The sequence below is a fragment of the Zootoca vivipara genome, chromosome 17 (assembly GCF_963506605.1).
Source record: "Zootoca vivipara chromosome 17, rZooViv1.1, whole genome shotgun sequence".
Lineage (NCBI taxonomy): Eukaryota > Metazoa > Chordata > Lepidosauria > Squamata > Lacertidae > Zootoca > Zootoca vivipara.
Genome location: NC_083292.1, coordinates 22,786,280 through 22,804,239, shown reverse-complemented (window position 1 = coordinate 22,804,239; position 17,960 = coordinate 22,786,280). Strand labels below are relative to the sequence as shown.

The following is a 17,960-nucleotide window of genomic DNA, read 5'->3' as shown; positions in this document are numbered from 1 at the left end:
ATATGGCGGTCCACAGGTTTCTCACCCCTTGTTTAACGTTATCTGCTGGGGACAGCTTGAAGCAGCTTAGAGGGCTAGTCCAAAAGAGCCACACACAAAAAAGAAACCTTGAAAGCATTTGCAGTAAATGGAATCAGAACTGGAGAGACAAAACCCTGCATAGCAGGTGTGGGGCACCTCTGGCCTTCCAGGTGTTGCAGAACTACAATTCCCATCATCCCAAGCCTTCTGGGTTTACTGGGGATGAAGCGAGTTTCACTAAGTTTCAACATAGATAATCAAAACAGAATTTCATCTTTTCTCTCATTTGTATCGACTTCCCATCCTGTTTTCCACCCTGTTTTCTGCTGCACCCTATCTTCCATCAAATCATAACCACAATGTTATAATCTAATTACTTCTGCCACTCGTAGCTCAAATCCTGCTCACGAGTTCATCACGCTATAATATTTATTTAAATGGTCTGAAAAGGGCATCCATTCTTCCATAAAACACTCATCATTAGATTATCTTGATTTTGCTGTTAATTTTGCCAGTCATGCACAATCCATTATCATATATATATATATATATATATATATATATATATATATATATATATATAATTTATCTCTTTAAAAACATAAGCACTCAACATACATATACACTATTACAGACAAAAAAAAAACCCCAGCACATTCTGAAGATCTTTTCATGGAACCAAACATGCAATCACAAAAAACAAAACAAAAAAAACCCAAGAAAAGTAAGGAAACAAATTAAGAAGAATAAAAATCATTCATTTATGTCTTCTTTTAACTGACTTTCAATTATTCTCTCTGTAATCTGTATATGTTCTACTTATTGTATCACACAATTCTTATATCCCATTTACATATACACAATCCATTATCTTAAGTTACCCATTCTTCTTTGGTTGGAACTTCTTTTCCCTTCCATTTCCTGCGCATGTAGAATCCTAGCTGCTGCTTGTACCTACATAAACAACTTCTTTAAAAAAAAATGAGATGGGATTTCTACCCCTATCATCCCTAACATAAATGCTTCAGGCTTTTATATATATATACAGGGGCAAAGGGAGTTCTAATTCAGCAGCATCTGTGGGGGGCGGAGGCTCCCCACACCCTCAGTTCTCAGTACGACAGGAATCCAGATTCATCATTTCAGGGGTAAGAACTTTAGCTATACACTGAATTTCCTTCTCTCTTTTGGGGAAAGCTGCTGCTGCTGCTGCTGCTGCTGCTGCTGCTCTTCATCCTCTGCCAACTAGGGAACAATGTGTCTGCCTCAACCTCCTCCACCTGCAGCTGGCTCCTTTTTAAAGCATTCGTCTTTAAAGCTGGCGGGCCAGGACCCTGTACCAAGGTGGGCTGCAGCAGCAAGCACTACCACCATACACTGAATATGGTTTTAAAAAAAATTATAAATGACGAAGCAGGTCCCCCAATGCATGCTTGGCTGAAGGACTGCTGCTTTTAAAAGCGTGGCAGGATTCCTGCCACTGAGTCTTGGGTCCTGCGTCAACGCTAGACATATGATGACCTTGATCCAAAAGCTTTTAGTTCCCTTTTCTGTGTTCTTAGTAGTTAGATATTGGCCTGTGGTACTTCCTCCCTCCCAAGGTGCTCTCAGATTTTGGTTTGTTTGTAAACCACTTAGAACTTGTCCTTTATATGGAAGGTGCTATATACATATATATATACATATATATATATATATATATAAAGAACTCGAAACAGTATAATGATATTTAAAAAGAATAGACTTTGTACAGCTAATCTACAATATGCAGTTTTGCTCACACAAAAAAGAGATTTTTAGAGGAGAGTTTCAAACATGGAGGGGTTGGGGGGTCTTCTTATCTCCCCCCTCCCCTTTGCTCTTGATAGCATCTCTGAAACAAAATGTTCACTTCTTCAGGTTATAATAACAACAACAACTGTGTTTATATCTATCTTGTCTTCTAGACTGTTAGTCCATAGTTCTACTTTATTCTACTAGTACCGGTAGTCGATGGCAGGACTACAGAGGGGGGTTAATATAAAAGAGTGTCTTTGCTTGGGCATTTCTATATTTTTAAACGGGGTGGATTCTGGGCCTGTGATAGGTACACAAATGAAAGTCCCTTTGCTGCTGTGATTCATCATTCTGTGGAACTGCAACATAGTGAATTGTGTGTGTTCAAAGTGACTGCTGTACTGCTGGCTCTCCATACAGTAGTTTTGTTTTAATTTATGAACAATAGGTTATTTTTAAAAGAGGTTCTTGGCTTCAAGCCTGCCACCCCCACCCACCCCCCGGCCACATATCCTGTTCCATGACTTCATAGAATTGTAGACCTGTAAGGAACCCTGGGGCTCATTTAGTCCAACCCCCTGCAATGCAGGAATATGCAGCTGTCCCATCTGGGGATCAAACCTGCAACCTTGGCATTAGCAGCACCATGCTCTAACCAATTGAGCTACCCAGGCTGAATTCCTTGAGTGCTTCTGCTTGGCTGGAATATGTTATTGAACTGTGGTAATGCCTCTTGTTTGTCTCAGTGGAGAGATGGGGGAGGGGCAGGGAGTGGAGATTTGTGGCTTTTTTGTAGGTGGATCGTGGCCTGTGCTACAGAGGAAAAAGACGCATCTGTTGTGACTTTTCCCCACCCACTAGCATAGCTTATGGTCCCCAGGCTGAAAAGCCTTCCCCATAACCCCTAAGTCTAAGCCTTTCCATTGTCCCTGCTGGTTTGGAACTGCCTGTGGTTCACCCAGCGGAAAAATGAAATGCACTTTACACATTCCCCGAGGGGGCTTCCTTCTTTATTAACAGTTTCCTACTCTGGGCCTGAGGCCTGGTATTGAAAGCAGGTCCTGAGACTGAGAGCAAGAGCAAGTCACGCCCCAAATTTGTGTGAGAGCTGTGGCCAAACAGATACATCTCCTACAACTGGGACACGTACCTTCCAAACCTAGGAATAATTATGAGACTTGAAAGTAAGGCAGTTAAGTGATTGTGTGGCCTAAGTTTCTCTGCTCAGAAGCATATCCCATCAAGTTTGATGCCGAGGATTTTAAGGACTTGAGGGTATTTCCTGCTGGGTCAGATCAAGCATGAAGATGTAAGACTAGCCTTGCTCGATCAGGCCAAGGGCTCCTCTAGGTCTATTATCTTGGGTCCCTAGATGTAGGTGAACCACAGCTCCCATCACCCACAACCACCTTAGCCTAATGGTCACAGGTGGTGGGAGTTGAAGTCCACCCATGTGGACTTCTCATCTAGCATCCTGTTCTCACAGTGGTCAATCAGATGCCATGGGGAAGCCCTCAGGCAGGTTCCAAGAGCACCAGCACACTCCTGTGTGATCCCCAGCAACTGATTACCAGAGACATATACTGCTTCTGACTGAACATAGTTTCCGTTTTTCATTCAGTCCAAAGCACATGCACACTGTAGCCCAAATTCTTCCTACATCCCCCAACCCCAAAGTCTCCAGTACCAGAAGAGACTCGGGCTCAAAGGAAAGTGGCTGAAGCAATGGACAACTGAGAGAGAGAGAAGACTCTCACCAACACACACCTGACCTGCACCACCTTGCATTATCAGAGCAAGTACATAGGCAAACAAAGATGGCCGCCACTCTTGGGTGGCCACAAGTGTATGACTGAGAACATAACCCAGAATTCTCTGGAAAGTAGGAGAGCTCCATGGCAAATTTGGAGACCCTTTCCCAAATGTCTGGATGGAGAACCAGAAGTCGATGGTTGTTTCCAATCATTCCTGACTGTTGGCCATGTTGGCTGGTGCAGATGGAAGTCCAGAAGCATCTGGGGGGGCATCTCCACTGGGTATTGGCTAGGGTGGTTTTTGTTGAATGCCATTCCTTCCTTAGCATGATTGAATCTGAGCAGAGAACCTTGCGTAACTTAATGGTTAAGGTCAGCTGGTGAAAACGGTCATTCATCCTAGAGTGGCAGGATGTGTTGCTTCTCTTCGGACTGACAGGTGCATAAGCTCTTTGCATGGAGTTTCACTGGATTGAGGCTGTGGACTTTTTTGCATCCAACTTGTGAATGATGGGAACACTCTGTGATAAACTGGCAATATGTTACTTTGACTGCTGTGGATTTTCCAAAACTTATTTTTCATGAAATGCTTCAGGGTGGGTGTTGGCTTTTTCTTCTTTTCTGGAGGGGTTGAGGGAGTTGTGGTGGTAAACCTTTTTGGTTCCTAGACTATATGGTTGGGGAAGAGATCCCAATAAAAGTAACTACTGCTTTAAATATTGACTCTTGATCTTCTGTATTAAAACTTCCTACATTCCTCTCTCTCAAATTAATTTCTCTCTCTCAAATTAAATTTTCTGTTTTACAATTTAGAGTATTCATTTAAACAACCTTAAAATATCAATGACTTCCCTTCTTCTCTTTCCATGGTTCATTTTGCATATATATAGATTTTACATCTATATATATAAAAATGTAAAAATCTTGAAATTGTCGGCCGCAATCTTCTCCGTAACCGCTTGACCGATCATCCTGAAATTTTGACACAACAATCCAGGCCACTCCCCGAGGGTTGTTGGGGACAAAAAAAACCTCAAATCACACACCTGGGCAGGTGTAGACCTGGTTTTCTTGTCTCGCCTGCGAAACATCAGAATGTACATAAGCAGAAACGGTCCATAGGAACTGCGGTTAACCAGGGATGATACATCACCCGGTGTCTGACCACATTTGCTCATAAAAATAATGGCTTTGCCTGATTGTTAGTGTCTGGATTAGAGTGCAATATGCTTGGGTGGCAAGAGTGCTGCAGACTGACAATTACGAGGCTGCTTTAAAACAACAACAACTTTATTTAAAGCCCAACTTGGGGTAAGGGTGGGGGTGGGTTAAAAAGTTTAATCATGTGATTTAAGGCTGGATTGATTGGAAAAGTCTGACACTGGTATGAAATATGGAATTTACTGGGTTTTCTGGGTAACCTGGGTCCAGGGGAAGGAGGGAAGAATGAAGTATGAAAATTGAATTTCATTTCTGGTAAAAACTTGAGTTGGGGAATTAATTAATTAGAATGTATGTATATAAAAAATTGAGTCAAGAGATAAAATTGAAAATAGACAATTAGAGAGGAAATTTTAATCAATTGGAAAACAATTGGTATTATGTGAAAACTGTTCTATAAGGAATTGGAAATGGGGAACCAATGGGGGAGAACCGGGGGAGTCCAAATGATATGATGATGATACAAGATAATTTTTCTTTTTTGCTGTGTTTTTGTTTTGTTCTATTTTCTTTTTGTGTTTTTTCTTTTTTTCTTTTTGTATTTTTGTATGTTTTTCTTATGTGTAAAATCAATAAAGATGAATTTTTTTTAAAAAAAAAATTAAGCCCAACTTGGGTCAGGCAAATTGTAGGGGCTTGCAAGGACGTTAAGGGTTCAGGCCGCTGTGCTTTGACCAACCCTTTTCAAAGTGTACGAAATGGTGGCTTTTTTTTTTTTTTTTTTTTTACCTCTCTGTTTTCAAATGCAGTCATTTTCAAAAAGTTGCTGGCTGGTATGGTCTCAGTCTGCTCGGCCCCTGAAAACCAGGGTGAGCTATATAGATGCTGGATTTCTCCCTCCCCCCTCTCTCTCACATACACACCACATCTGCACTGTAAATTTACAGCAATATCATTTCAATTTAAACAAGCATGGCTTCCCCCAAAGAATTCCGACCAAGCACTTTACCAACCTCCCTTCTCCCACACATGGCCAGCCTCCCCTCCCTTTGACTAAACTCTTTACACCTCACCCAGCGCCTCGCCTATCCCCTCACAGGTCACCCCAAACCCTGCTGCCTGGCCCATGTGCTGCTTGCTCACTTGTCTGACCTGTTACCATGCTGCACTTGATGTGGCCACCTTCTGGCAGCCAAGCAAACTGCAGCATGACAACAGCCTTACATTTTTATGTCTGTAGGAAGATATCCCACCTTTCCTCCAAGGAGCTTGAGGTAGCATATGTAACGGATTGACACAGTTTTGAAATATTTATTCCTACCTGGCTGGAAAAGAGTTAATCCACCTCCAGCCTGACTGACATAACATTCTGATGGGGGCGGGACTGTTCCCAGTTTAAAAGGAGGGAGGAGCGGTTTGGTCAGGGAGGTGGTTGGGAGTTGACAGTTGGGAGTTGTGGAGAGTAGAGTGTCAGAGAGGGATGCAAGAGCTGTAGTAACAAGTCTGTGTTGAATAAAAGGAAGATATGTGCTTTTAAGAACCAAAGAAACTCATGTTTATAAGTTAAATAATAAAGTTAAATGTGCTTAAACGTTCACTGACTCGGCAGTGTCTCAGTACCTTCAGAGGTGTGACAAAGAGGGGAGAACAAAAGCTTTCCTGGGGAAGAGGAAACTGTTTGCTGTTTCTCCTGTCATACAAAGGGCTGGTTAGCGAAGCCGAAGGAGCCACATAGTTGCCTAAGGGAGAGGCACACTGTAGCAGTAGGGATCCCAGGGAGGGAGACCCCACTGGTGGCAATAGGTTTCGAATGCAGAGCCTGAGGTACTCTGGAGACAAGTCCAATTTGGACTCTGGAGGGTTTTTTTCCTCCTGTTTGTGGAGAAGCACAGGGAGAGCCTCTGAGGTTAAAGCAGTGAGGTGGGGGATCCATCACAGCATACATTGGTGTTCTCCCCCCCCCCCCTTCCCATTTCATCCTCACAAAAACCCTCTGAAGTAGGCTAGGTTGAGAGACTGTGGTCTGGCCCAAGGTAACCCAGTGGATTTCATAGCCCTAGGGAATTGAACTCCAGTCTCCCAGGTCCAAGTGTGACCCCAAACTTTGAAGCAGGGAGAATAAGTACTTGCTGTTTTCTTTGTCTGTTTCTGCTACAAATAGACTGGCAGGACTGTGGTTTGGCGCCAGTGGAATTGTTGCAGGGGGGGGGGGTTCCCTCTCCTCATACGTGCAGAATTTTGCCCTCGTGCTTGGCAACAAAGGGGGATGCTCTGCCCAGCAGCATGTGGAAGTCAGCATGCCACAAGTGTGTGGAGCAATAAGATAAGGAATCCAGTGGAAGGGAGGGTGCCTGCACCCTGCAGATGATGCAGAAACTGACAGCTCCTTGCCTGCCCTGACAGGCAGGCAAGCGTAATTTCACACTGCTCCCCTGTCAAAACACCCCACGACAAACTGACGTGGAAGGCAGATTCCTCAGACACGCTGCCTTGTATCTTCCAGGAAACCTGTCTTGTTCTGATGGTGTTTGGAACCAGATATAGGCAAGAGTGCCTTAGTAGGCAGATTTCCGTGTTTTGACAGCATAATTAATTTCTCCTTGCTAGTCAAGAGGATGGTGCCACGTGAGCAAAGCAGCCTTTAGAAGATGCTGTGTTTAAGGCCGGGTGTGAGTGATGATATGCATGCAGAACTATAGGAAAACATTGTAACAGACCGCAAAGTATGCCAGTCATTGGATCTTACAGCCCTCTGAGCCCCCGGTTTTATGCCATGCATCATTGCGCCATTGATTAGGTTAGCGAGGGCAGCCTCTTGTCTGCGCTCCCGGTCTGGCTCCTGAAGCCATTTGATCCGTCTCCTATCTGCTCTTCCCAAATTTCATATTAGTTTATTCCTCGTTTCTGTTCTTTCCTCCAAACAGCTCTGAGTAAGAGCATAAGAACCTGCTGGATCAGGCCAATGCCCCATCTAGCCCAACATCCTGTTCTCACAGTGGCCAATTTAGATGTCTGTAAAGGTAAAGGGACCCCTGACCATTAGGTCCAGTCGTGACCGACTCTGGGGTTGCGCGCTCATCTCACATTATTGGCCAAGGGAGCCAGCCAGCGTATAGCTTCCAGGTCATGTGGCCAGCATGACAAAGCCGCTTCTGGCAAACCAGAGCAGCACACGGAAACGCCGTTTACCTTCCCGCTGTAGCGGTACCTATTTATCTACTTGCACTTTGATGTGCTTTTGAACTGCTAGGTTGGCAGGAGCTGGGACCAAGCAATGGAAGCTCACCCCATCGTGGGGTGTCTGTAGGACGCTCGTAACTTGGACCTGAGCTCAGCAGCACTCTCTCTTCCTGTGGTTTTCGGCAACTGGTATTCAGACGTGTTACTGTGTCCAACTGTGGGTGTGCATTAGTTTTGGAAAGAATGAAAAGTGTTGTGGAACTGGTCCCATTTGGTTAGAGTTCCCTAGGGTTGTAAGGGACCTGGGAGGCCGTCTATCTAGTTCAACCTCCTGCTTAACAGAATTTATTTATCTTACTAACAAAATTTATATACTGCTTGATTATAGGCAAACCTCTAAACTGTTTGCATATATATATGTGTGTGCAAACACAAACGCATTAAAATTATTGATTGGAAACAGTTTTTTAAAAATGCGTTTTAAAAAATACTCAAAGGTTGATGAACATCAACAGCAACTTAAAAGAGATAAAACACATGTCACTTCTCTATGTCTAGGTAAGCTTGCTTGATTTTTTAAAAAGTACAGTGAAGATGCCATGCTAAATGATTGCTTCCTTACAATAATCCCAGACAGATAGCCATCCACAGGCCTCGCCTGCAACATTTTTCTGCCTGAAGAGAAGGACGTACCAAAAAATGACTGGACTGAGAATCTTGCTTCATCTCTAGTAATAGGATGGCATCTTTCACTGAGACTGCACCAGCTGGCCAGATCACAGCACACTGGACTGGCTATGTGGCACCCATAGGAGCCAACTCCCCAATAAAATATTTGAGGGGACCACCCCACCCAAAGTTGATGGGCATTGCCATTCAAATGGTGTGCATTTGCCGCATCTTGTGGACAGGGCTTATCCTGCCCCCACCCTCAATATTTTATTCACAGTGGGCACAGAGTTAGCCATGAGCAGGGCATTCCACTACCTTCCCCCTTGTTTTCGATTTTTCTTTTCCAACAGGTCACCATTCTGTGGCTGCCAAGCATCCTCAACCTTCCTTGGACTGCTCTGGGCAAGCGTTCTGTGAAGACACCAGTCACGTCCGTCCTCATAAGCAGCCCCCTTGTTGGCTCGAGTTCTGTTGGCACTCATCACTTGTGTTTGCTATTAGAGGGAGTGATTTAGCGTAGCAGTGAGAAAGAGAGAGATATTTGGCTTTGCCCCAGACTTTCAACTTTCAATTTAGGGCTGATCTTTAACTGGACAGTCCCGGAAAGCTGTTCTCCATCTCCCCTTTGGAGAAATCTCTTTAGCAGCCTGTGCTTTGCAGCATTCTGAAATCAAGGAGGGTGTGTGTGTCTATTTATGCAGTCGAGAGGGCAGGTCATTCTCCATATACCCAGGGGAACATTTAGCCTAGTCCCGCTAATCCACTGACCCTGCACCACTGTAGGCAATGCTAAGCAAGGTAGACCAATGGCCTGACTCAATACACGGCAGCTTCCAGGGTTCTTGTTTACATTGGGGAACCACATGGCAGAGCAACTATTATTTTATTTTGCTTTATTTCATGCTGGCAAAGTTAAGAATGTGTGACCCTATCCTGTAGCTGCATCCCATCGAATCAGGAATGCTTCCATTATGCAACCTTTGCTCTCCCTTTCTCCCCTTCTTCCTTAACTGTCATGCAAGGACTGCATCGATGCTGCAGTCCCTTGCTCTTGCCACAGACAAACCTGGCCTCTGTTCAAATAGCAGCACTGTTGGTTGATGGGTTGATGGCCAGAGAGAGGGGAAAGTTGCTCAGCAGACCGAATGTGCATTAGAGTCTTCCTGGAAGCCTTTGCTGGAACATTCAGAGCATGTGATTCAAACAGCACCAAATCCTTGGTGTTATGTATTATGTATTAAGTTTGACTGCAGTACTCATTCTGGCCACCGTGGCTGCAGTTCTCACTCAGGTCCACAACATGCAAATGAAGGATTGAGACTGCTGTTCACGTATTGGGTATCTAGGGGATGTTTGTTACTGTTGCAAGTTACTGAGTATTATATAAGCCAGCCAGCTACGCTATTGTGCAGTCCAGGACTCAGAGCTGAAATAAAGAGCTGGTTGTTTTAAGAGCTGTGTCTTCATCCGTCTTTCCCACGACTCAACACTTGGTATTCTTCCGGTGCCCTCCAGAGGCTTGGGACTACAACTCCCATCAGCCCCAGACAGTTGGTAGGAGCAGCCCTCCCTCCCTCCTCTCTCGTCTCCTTGCCTCCCATCCATGCACCGTATTTTTCCGTCTATAAGACGCCCCCGTGTATAAGACACCCCCCTACTTTGGGGGACTCCGATTTAAGGAAATGGGGGGGAGGATTGCCCCCATGTATAAGACACCCCCATTTCTAAACTTATTTTGCAGTTTAAAAACAAACAAACCCTAGTCTTCTACACAGAAAAGTACAGTATGGTATTTTTCTGGTGTTGAGTCAGGACCCCTATTAGGGAAGTGTATCGCTTTCACAAGCAAAGCTTTTCCTGTTTTCTTTTTCATCACGTTAGGAGGGTCCTAAGAGCTGGTGAGTAGAGATGGAAGGAAGAAACCATTCCGACCAAGGAGGAATGGCAAACCAAGTTGATGGACTATGCTGAAATGGCAAAATTAACTGGGAAGCTCAGAAACCAAGAGGACAAGAACTTCAAAAAAGAATGGGAGAAAAATGTATAATGTATTTAGGAGACCGTTGTAAGCAGATGAAAATATTAGCAGGATTTTAATTTAACCACACTTGTAAAGTAACCAAAAATATGGACAATTTAAATGGATATAAAACCCAGGTGGCGCTGTGGGTTAAACCACTGGGCCTAGGGCTTGCCGATCAGAAGGTCGGCGGTTCAAATCCCCGCGACGGGGTGAGCTCCCGTTGCTTGGTCCCAGCTCCTGCCAACCTAGCAGTTCGAAAGCACATCAAAGTGCAAGTACTGTAGATAAATAGGTACCGCTACAGCGGGAAGGTAAACGGCGTTTCCGTGTGCTGCTCTGGTTCGCCAGAAGCGGCTTTGTCATGCTGGCCACATGACCTGGAAGCTGTACGCCGGCTCCCTCGGCCAATAATGCGAGACGAGCGCGCAACCCCAGAGTCGGTCACGACTGGACCTAATAGTTAGGGGTCCCTTTACCTTAAAATTTGGATAACAAACTGATATGCGGTTGTAAACATTGTCATTAGGACCCATGGAGGGGATGGGGTGGGGTCCTGAGATTCAGAGTAATCTCTCTATATGGTTTTTTAATTGCTTTTGTTATATGTTTATATCTTCTTAAAGTCAAACAAAAATTATCTACTACAAAAAAAGCTGGTGAGTAGAACAACCTGCTTTCAGACACCCCCATCATAACCTGAGCCTTTTCCTGAACGCTCACCCATCATCGATACCCAAGGACACTAGCCACCAAAGATCTTATGCCTAACATCTGCTAGAACCCCAGCATACAGTCACAACCTTGCACCTTCAGGTTGCTGTGGAACTCGGAGAGCCAACTCTGTCTCACCTTTTCAGGACAGGTAAGTATTATTTGATCCCTACCTTTCCAATTTCCTAAATCTCTCTCTACGCTTGCATTCTCCAAATCTCTGTTGTTCGCATTCATGGGTTCCTCTGCGGTATCTGGGACTCTAACACAGCTCTGCCAGCTCCGGATAGCACCCTTCCCTGTTCCTCATACAGCAACAGTTAGACAAGGGGTGGGAAACTGGTGATCCTCCAAATGTGCTTGGGCTCCAACTCCCATCAGCCCCAGCCAGCATAGCTCAAAGGCCAGGGGTGATGGGAGTTGTAGTCCAGAAACATGCAGAGGTCTATCGGTTCCTCACACCCGCCTTTTTGATGTCTACACTCGACCCAGTACCAGGTGCTGAGGATCTCCTTGAGCAGGCATCCCCAAACTTTGGCCCTCCAGATGTTTTGGACTACAATTTCCATCTTCCCCGACCACTGGTCCTGTTAGCTAGGGATCGTGGGAGTTGTAGGCCAAAACATCTGGAGGGCCGAAGTTTGGGGATGCTTGTCCTTGAGGGTTCCTCTGGAGGGAAACCAGTTGAAGAAGCCAAGAGATCTGGACCAAGGAGCAGTGACATAGCTTGTGTCTATGGACCTAGAGTCATTGTACATCTTGGGGGCAAGGAGTCATCTCATGAGCTAGTAATCAATGAAACATCACCACCACCAGGTGGGTTTAGGATGTGGGCTAGGGAGTCAAAGGATCCCTCCCCAAAGGTCTGTGGATGTTAAAGCGATGAAGAGGTTTGTTTGTGAAGTTTACTCTCTTTAACACACCTGTGTGCAAATGCGTACACGCGAGCAATAAAATGCCAATTATTTATTTGATTGCATTCAAATACTACCTTTTCCCTCCAAGTTGCTCAAGGTGGCGGGCATGGCTCATTTAATCCCCACAACTACCTCATTTAAAGGTGGCCTCATTTAATCCCCACAACTACCCTGTGAGGTGTAGGGACACGGGTGGCGCTATGGTCTAAACCACAGAGCCTAGGGCTTGCCGATCAGAAGGTCGGCGGTTCGAATCCCCGCGACGGGGTGAGCTCCCGTTGCTCCGTCCCAGCTCCTGCCAACCTAGCAGTTCGAAAGCATGTCAAAGTGCAAGTAGATAAATCTGGTGGGAAGGTAAACGCCGTTTCCGTGCGCTGCTCTGGTTCGCCAGAAGCGGCTTAGTCATGCTGGCCACATGACCCGAAAGCTGTACGCTGTCTCCCTCGGCCAATAAAGCGAGATGAGCGCCACAACCCCAGAGTCGTCCGCGACTGGAGCTAACGGTCAAGGGTTCCTTTACCTTTACCTTTTACCCTGTGAAGTAGGATGGGGTGGGGTCCTGAGATTCACAGTAATCTCTTTATATGGTTTTTTAATTGCTTTTGTTATACGTTTATATCTTCAAACCAGGTGGGTTGAGGATGTGGGCTAGGAAGTCAAAGGATCCCTCCCTGAAGGTCTGTAGATGTTAAAGCAGGGGTCAGCAAACTTTTTCAGTAGGGGGCTGCCCCACTGTCCCTCAGACCTTGTGGGGGGCCAGACTATATTTTTTTTGGGGGGGGGGATGAATGAATTCCTATGCTCCACAAATAACCCAGAGATGCATTTTAAATAAAAGGACATATTCTACTCATGTAAAAACACGCTGATTCCCGGACCGTCTGCGGGCCAGATATAGAAGGCGATTGGGCCAGATCTGGCCCCCGGTCCTTAGTTTGTGTTAAAGCAATGAAGGGGGTTGTTTGTGAAGTTTCTTCTCCTTAACACACCTGTGAGCAAATGTGTACACGCGAGCAATAAAATGCCATTTATTTATTTGATTGCATTCAAATCCTACCTTTTTCCTCCAAGTTGTTCAAGGTGGTGGGCATGGCTTCCCCCCAACCCCTCGTTCAGTCCCCACAACTACCCTGCGAGAGAGGATGAGAGGCAGTGACTGGCCTAGAATAATCCAGTGGGCTTCGTGGCTGAGTGAGGATTAGAACCCTGGCCTCCCAGTCCAGTGCTCTAACCACTGCACCGCACAATCTCCACGCAGTGCCTAACAGCGCACCACTGAGAGCCATTTTTGAAACCTTTCTTTGTATTTCTAGAATACTTTTAATAGGACTTGTGCTTTGAGTTGTTTCCATAAATAGCTCCTTCTTCTGGCATCTTTTTTCTTTAAAAAAAATAAATTCAAAGGAATATTTTTGTAGTCTGTAAAGGCCAAACTCTTCTTATGCTAAATGCTGTTCGGTGTTACATCTTTTAAAATAGCCTGCAGGAAGGGGGGGATGAACCCTTTCCTCCCACACCACAGCCCCTCTCTGCACTATGCACTTAAAGCAGTATCATATCATTTTAAACAGCCAGGGCTTCTGCAACCAACTCCCTCAGTGAACATGGGAGCAAGGCAACATGACCCAGGAGGGGTTTTATCTGAGTGGCAGCACCACTGAGAATCTGCAGCAAGGACTCAGAGTTCCTAAGGCAACTTATTTCCAGTTAAAGCTTAGCTGCATCAAAAATCCAAGTGTACTTTAATTAAAAAGCTCTCCATAGGCACTGAACAGTGTCACTAGTAAAGGCACAATGATTAGGGTCCGTCATAAAATGGCATTGCAGTTTTAAATGAGAACTTTGCTTTTCAGTCCCTTCAGCAAAACGATTTCTCAGAAATCGATTGCTCCCTAGAATGGGTTACCAGCTTTACCGTGCCTGTAAAACAGGAGGCGGGTGGTGCTATGGGTTAACCCACAGAGCCTAGGGTTTGCCGATCAGAAGGTTGGCGGTTCGAATCCCCGTGATGGGGTGAGCTCCCGTTGCTCGGTCCCAGCTCCTGCCAACATAGCAGTTTGAAAGCACGTCAAAGTGCAAGTAGATAAATACCGTAGGTACCGCTTTGGCGGGAAGGTAAACGGTGTTTCCTTGCACTGCTCTGGTTCGCCAGAAGCGGCTTTGTCATGCTGGCCACATGACCTGAAAGCTGTACGCCGTCTCCCTTGGCCAATAAAGCGAGATGAGCGCCGCAACCCCAGAGTCGGTCACGACTGGACCTAATGGTCAGGGGCCCCTTTACCCTTTATCTAAAACAGCTCTAGCCAACTTCTAGGACCTTTCCTTCTACCTGAGAGATTTGTCAGGCTTATCGTTTTGGACAAACCCCTAAGCTCCCTAAACTGCTTTCCTAGCCAGGCCCTATCTGGCAGTTAATCTGTCAAAATGAGCCTATTCCATCCTCTCTCCTGCCTGATGGGACCCTTCTCATCCCTGCCATGATTGGCTAAGAGTCTCCTGGAGGTTGACTCAACGGTCTGCCCATCACAGTTTCCTCCAAAAGAATCATGGGAAGTGTAGTTTGATAAGGGTGCGGAGAGGTGTTAGGATAAACCCCTGTTCACCCTCACAATTCCCAGAATTCCCAGCTAAGAGGGATTGACTGTCAAACCACTCTGAGAAATGTCGCTCTGTAAGGTGAATAGCAGGTCAGGCAGTTGGGAAACACCGCACAAATGACTTTGACAGGTGGGCAGAACAACCTAGAATGTCTATCATCATGCTGGGTGATTGACAAGTGGGTTGTCCCGCCCACCAATCAAACTTGTCCTACAGGGGGCTGCTGGGCCTTCTCTTGAACGTCACAAGCTTCCTTTAGAACAAAAAAGGCTGCAAAGTTTTGTTTTTCAGTCTCCTGCACCATTGAAACAGTGTGTTCCATAATTCTCTCTAGACAAGCAGGCAAGAGGCCAAGAAATGAATTGCAGAGGAAGACTTATTGGCAGAGGCAGAGGCTTGATCATCTGCTTCTTCCTTGAGCTTCTCCTAAAATGTTTTTGCACTTCCAAAAGCAGCAGCTGAAAGGAGGGGAAGTCTTACAGACAGGGGGAATGGTGGCATAAAAGCCCAGAGAGGGTGGCCTGGACCAGGGGCTAAAGGGAAGGAGAAATTAGATTCAGTTTGTGTTGAAAGGCCAAGCTACCTAGCCAGAGGCGCTGCCTTGGGCCAAAGACTTGGGGGTAGCGTCGCGTCGCACATGTAGCATCACACACGCGATGCATGACACACACCTATGACATCATGCATGCAACGTCAGGAGGAGCCCTTGCCCAGCACCATGCAGCTTCAGTGGCTGTGGCTCCTTCTCTCTCACTCTCAAGTTCATAAAGGGAGATAATGATCATTCAGATAACATGGGCCCAAGCCGTATATGAAATGAAAACGGCAGACAAAATGCATTCAACTAAAGGAGATGGCTTGGCAAAAACCGTGTACATTGTGGCAAAACTGCATGCAGAAATGTGTCTTTCGGGAGGAATTTGCACTGAAATGCTGATGAGGCTTTAACTATAAACTGATAATGGGGAACCGAGCTTAACAAATGAAAAAGGAGAAACTGAAAGTGATAAGAATCCTCCATCCCTAAGCTACAAACAAACTACACTTGGCCCCCAATTCTCCTCCTTAAAAACCCTTAGGATAGAGGCTGTCTCTTAACTGATCTTACGGGAGGCTGTTCATTAGGGCAGATGGGGGCACTGCCTCACCAATCTCAATATGCCCTCAGCCAGTCCCCACCAGCCTGCCTGCCTTCCTACAACCAATTGGGGTGGCTCTGCCTGTTGTTGGCTCTGGAAGCCACAGGAGGGGAGAGTGCTCTTGTGCTCAGATCCTGCTCAGAGGTTTCCCCACAGGAACCTGGTTGGCCACTGCAGAAGTGGCTCCCGCAAGATGTCATGACGGCAGCCCCCAGCTGGGATGGTGTTAAGAGAGGACTGGACAAATTCATGGAGGAGACAGCTGTCAATGGCTACAAGACACAATGGCTGGGATAGCTCAGTTGGTTAGAGCATGGTGCTGATAAATCCAAGGTTGCCGGTTCGATCCCCGTATGGGACAGCTGCATTTTCCTGCATTGCAGGGGGTTGGACTAGATGATCCTTAGGGTCCCTTCCAACTCTTACAATTCGATGGTTCTGTAGTGTGCCTCCACAGTCTGAGGCAGCAATGCTTCTGAATGCCAGTTGCTGGAAGCCATAGGAAGAAAGAGCGCTCTGGTGGTCGGATCCTGCTTGCAGGTTTCCCGCAGGCACGATGTCTATGTTCTGCCCCCTTGTTGGAAGCAGAATGATTCCTCATGATTCCTAGCAAGTTGAGAGAGTGTTGTGGGGCTCGAATGCTGTTTTCAGGCTTTCCATCCCAGAGGCATCTGGCTGGCCAAGGTGACAAGATGCTGGATTGAGTGAGTCTCGGGCCTCATCCATCAGGGCCCTTCTTGCGTCCTTGTTTTGAAGTGTTTTAGGAAACCTGTACAGCACAGAATCATAGAGTTGGAAGATACCCCAAGGGTCATCTAGTCCAACCCCCCCAGGTGATGCAGGAATTTTTGCCCAATGTGGGGCTCGAACCCCTGACCCTGAGATGAAGAGTCTCACGCTCTACCAACTGGGGATGCAGTAAATCAGGCATCCCCAAACTGCGGCCCTCCAGATGTTTTGGCCTACAACTCCCATGATCCCTAGCTAACAGGACCAGTGGTCAGGGATGATGGGAATTGTAGTCCAAAACATCTGGAGGGCCGAAGTTTGGGGATGCCTGCAGTAAATTGTAGGGGCTAGTGGCTAAAGCAGATAAATATGTGCCAGTTCCCACCCACCCCTCCAGATCTGAATGAGGTGTGACGCTTTCCTTGTTACCATGGCTGCCTCTCCCCCAGGAGATTTTTGCGTGGAACAAACAGAAGACAGCGCGTTCCCAGTGGGGTTGGCTTTCATGATGTTGAGAGAAACCAGCACTGGGTTCCTCAGGTGTGCCTGGAGCATGGCCGGCTCTTGGACCCTGAGGGAGCCTTCTCTCTCTCTCCCTCCTCCTCTATTAGTGGCTCCTGCTTCCTCGAGATTTAAAACTCGCCAGCCCCTGCAAGGAAGTCTCTTGGCTGATGTAGCTGCGGCTGCACCTGCAGTCAAGTCCCTCTGCTCTCTTGCGCCGGCGCTGCTGATTTGCGACTCGCCGGGACTCTCCTGAACTTGCCTGCACTTCAGCTGTTCATCTCCCTCTCCACGTCCGGGGCCCTGGATTTTACCCACAGCTGCAACCGCCTTTGCAGAGATGGGCTCTTCCCACTCGGTGCCGGACGAAATCCAGGAGCTTGCAGACAAGACGGGCTGTGAGTATACAGCTGCTAAACTTTCCTCTCGTCGCTCCCCAGTGACCTCCCTCCCCTGCAGGACTTGGGAAGGGAGGGTTTTGCGCTTTCTCCCGCTTTCCCTTCCCTTCCCATCCCAAGGGCAGCTGATCCTTGGCGCAAGAATGTGGCTTGAGCAATTCCGGGCTTTTTCCTCTGTGGGTGAGAGGAGGGCTTATCTTTCAGCAATGTCTTTGAAATCCTGGCCATGTCCGTGCGTGCAAGTGATGGTGGCGTCTAGCAGAAGCCGCTCGGCTGGGGGGGAAGAGGAAGTTTGCAAAGGAGACCACCAGTTTCGCAAAGCGTTTTGTGTCTGCAGGCTGCGGTTTGGGCTTTCTGAGTGCTTGTTGGCATGTGCAACC

The 17,960-nt window shown here is 46.6% G+C and overlaps 1 protein-coding gene across 3 annotated transcripts in view; it reads left to right on the top strand.

Moving 5' to 3' along the window:
- The first annotated feature begins 17,016 nt into the window (after positions 1 to 17,016).
- Positions 17,017 to 17,960, top strand: part of TESC (tescalcin) — a 32,879-nt gene continuing 31,935 nt past the window's right edge. For 2 of the 3 annotated variants that reach the window (XM_035098565.2, XM_035098562.2), the window contains exon 1: positions 17,017 to 17,580. In XM_035098565.2, coding sequence (XP_034954456.1) covers positions 17,523 to 17,580 — 58 coding nt within the window. In that variant the 5' untranslated portion in view covers positions 17,017 to 17,522. The remainder of the gene's footprint in view (positions 17,581 to 17,960) is intronic. The other variant, XM_060269291.1, reaches the window with a different exon arrangement.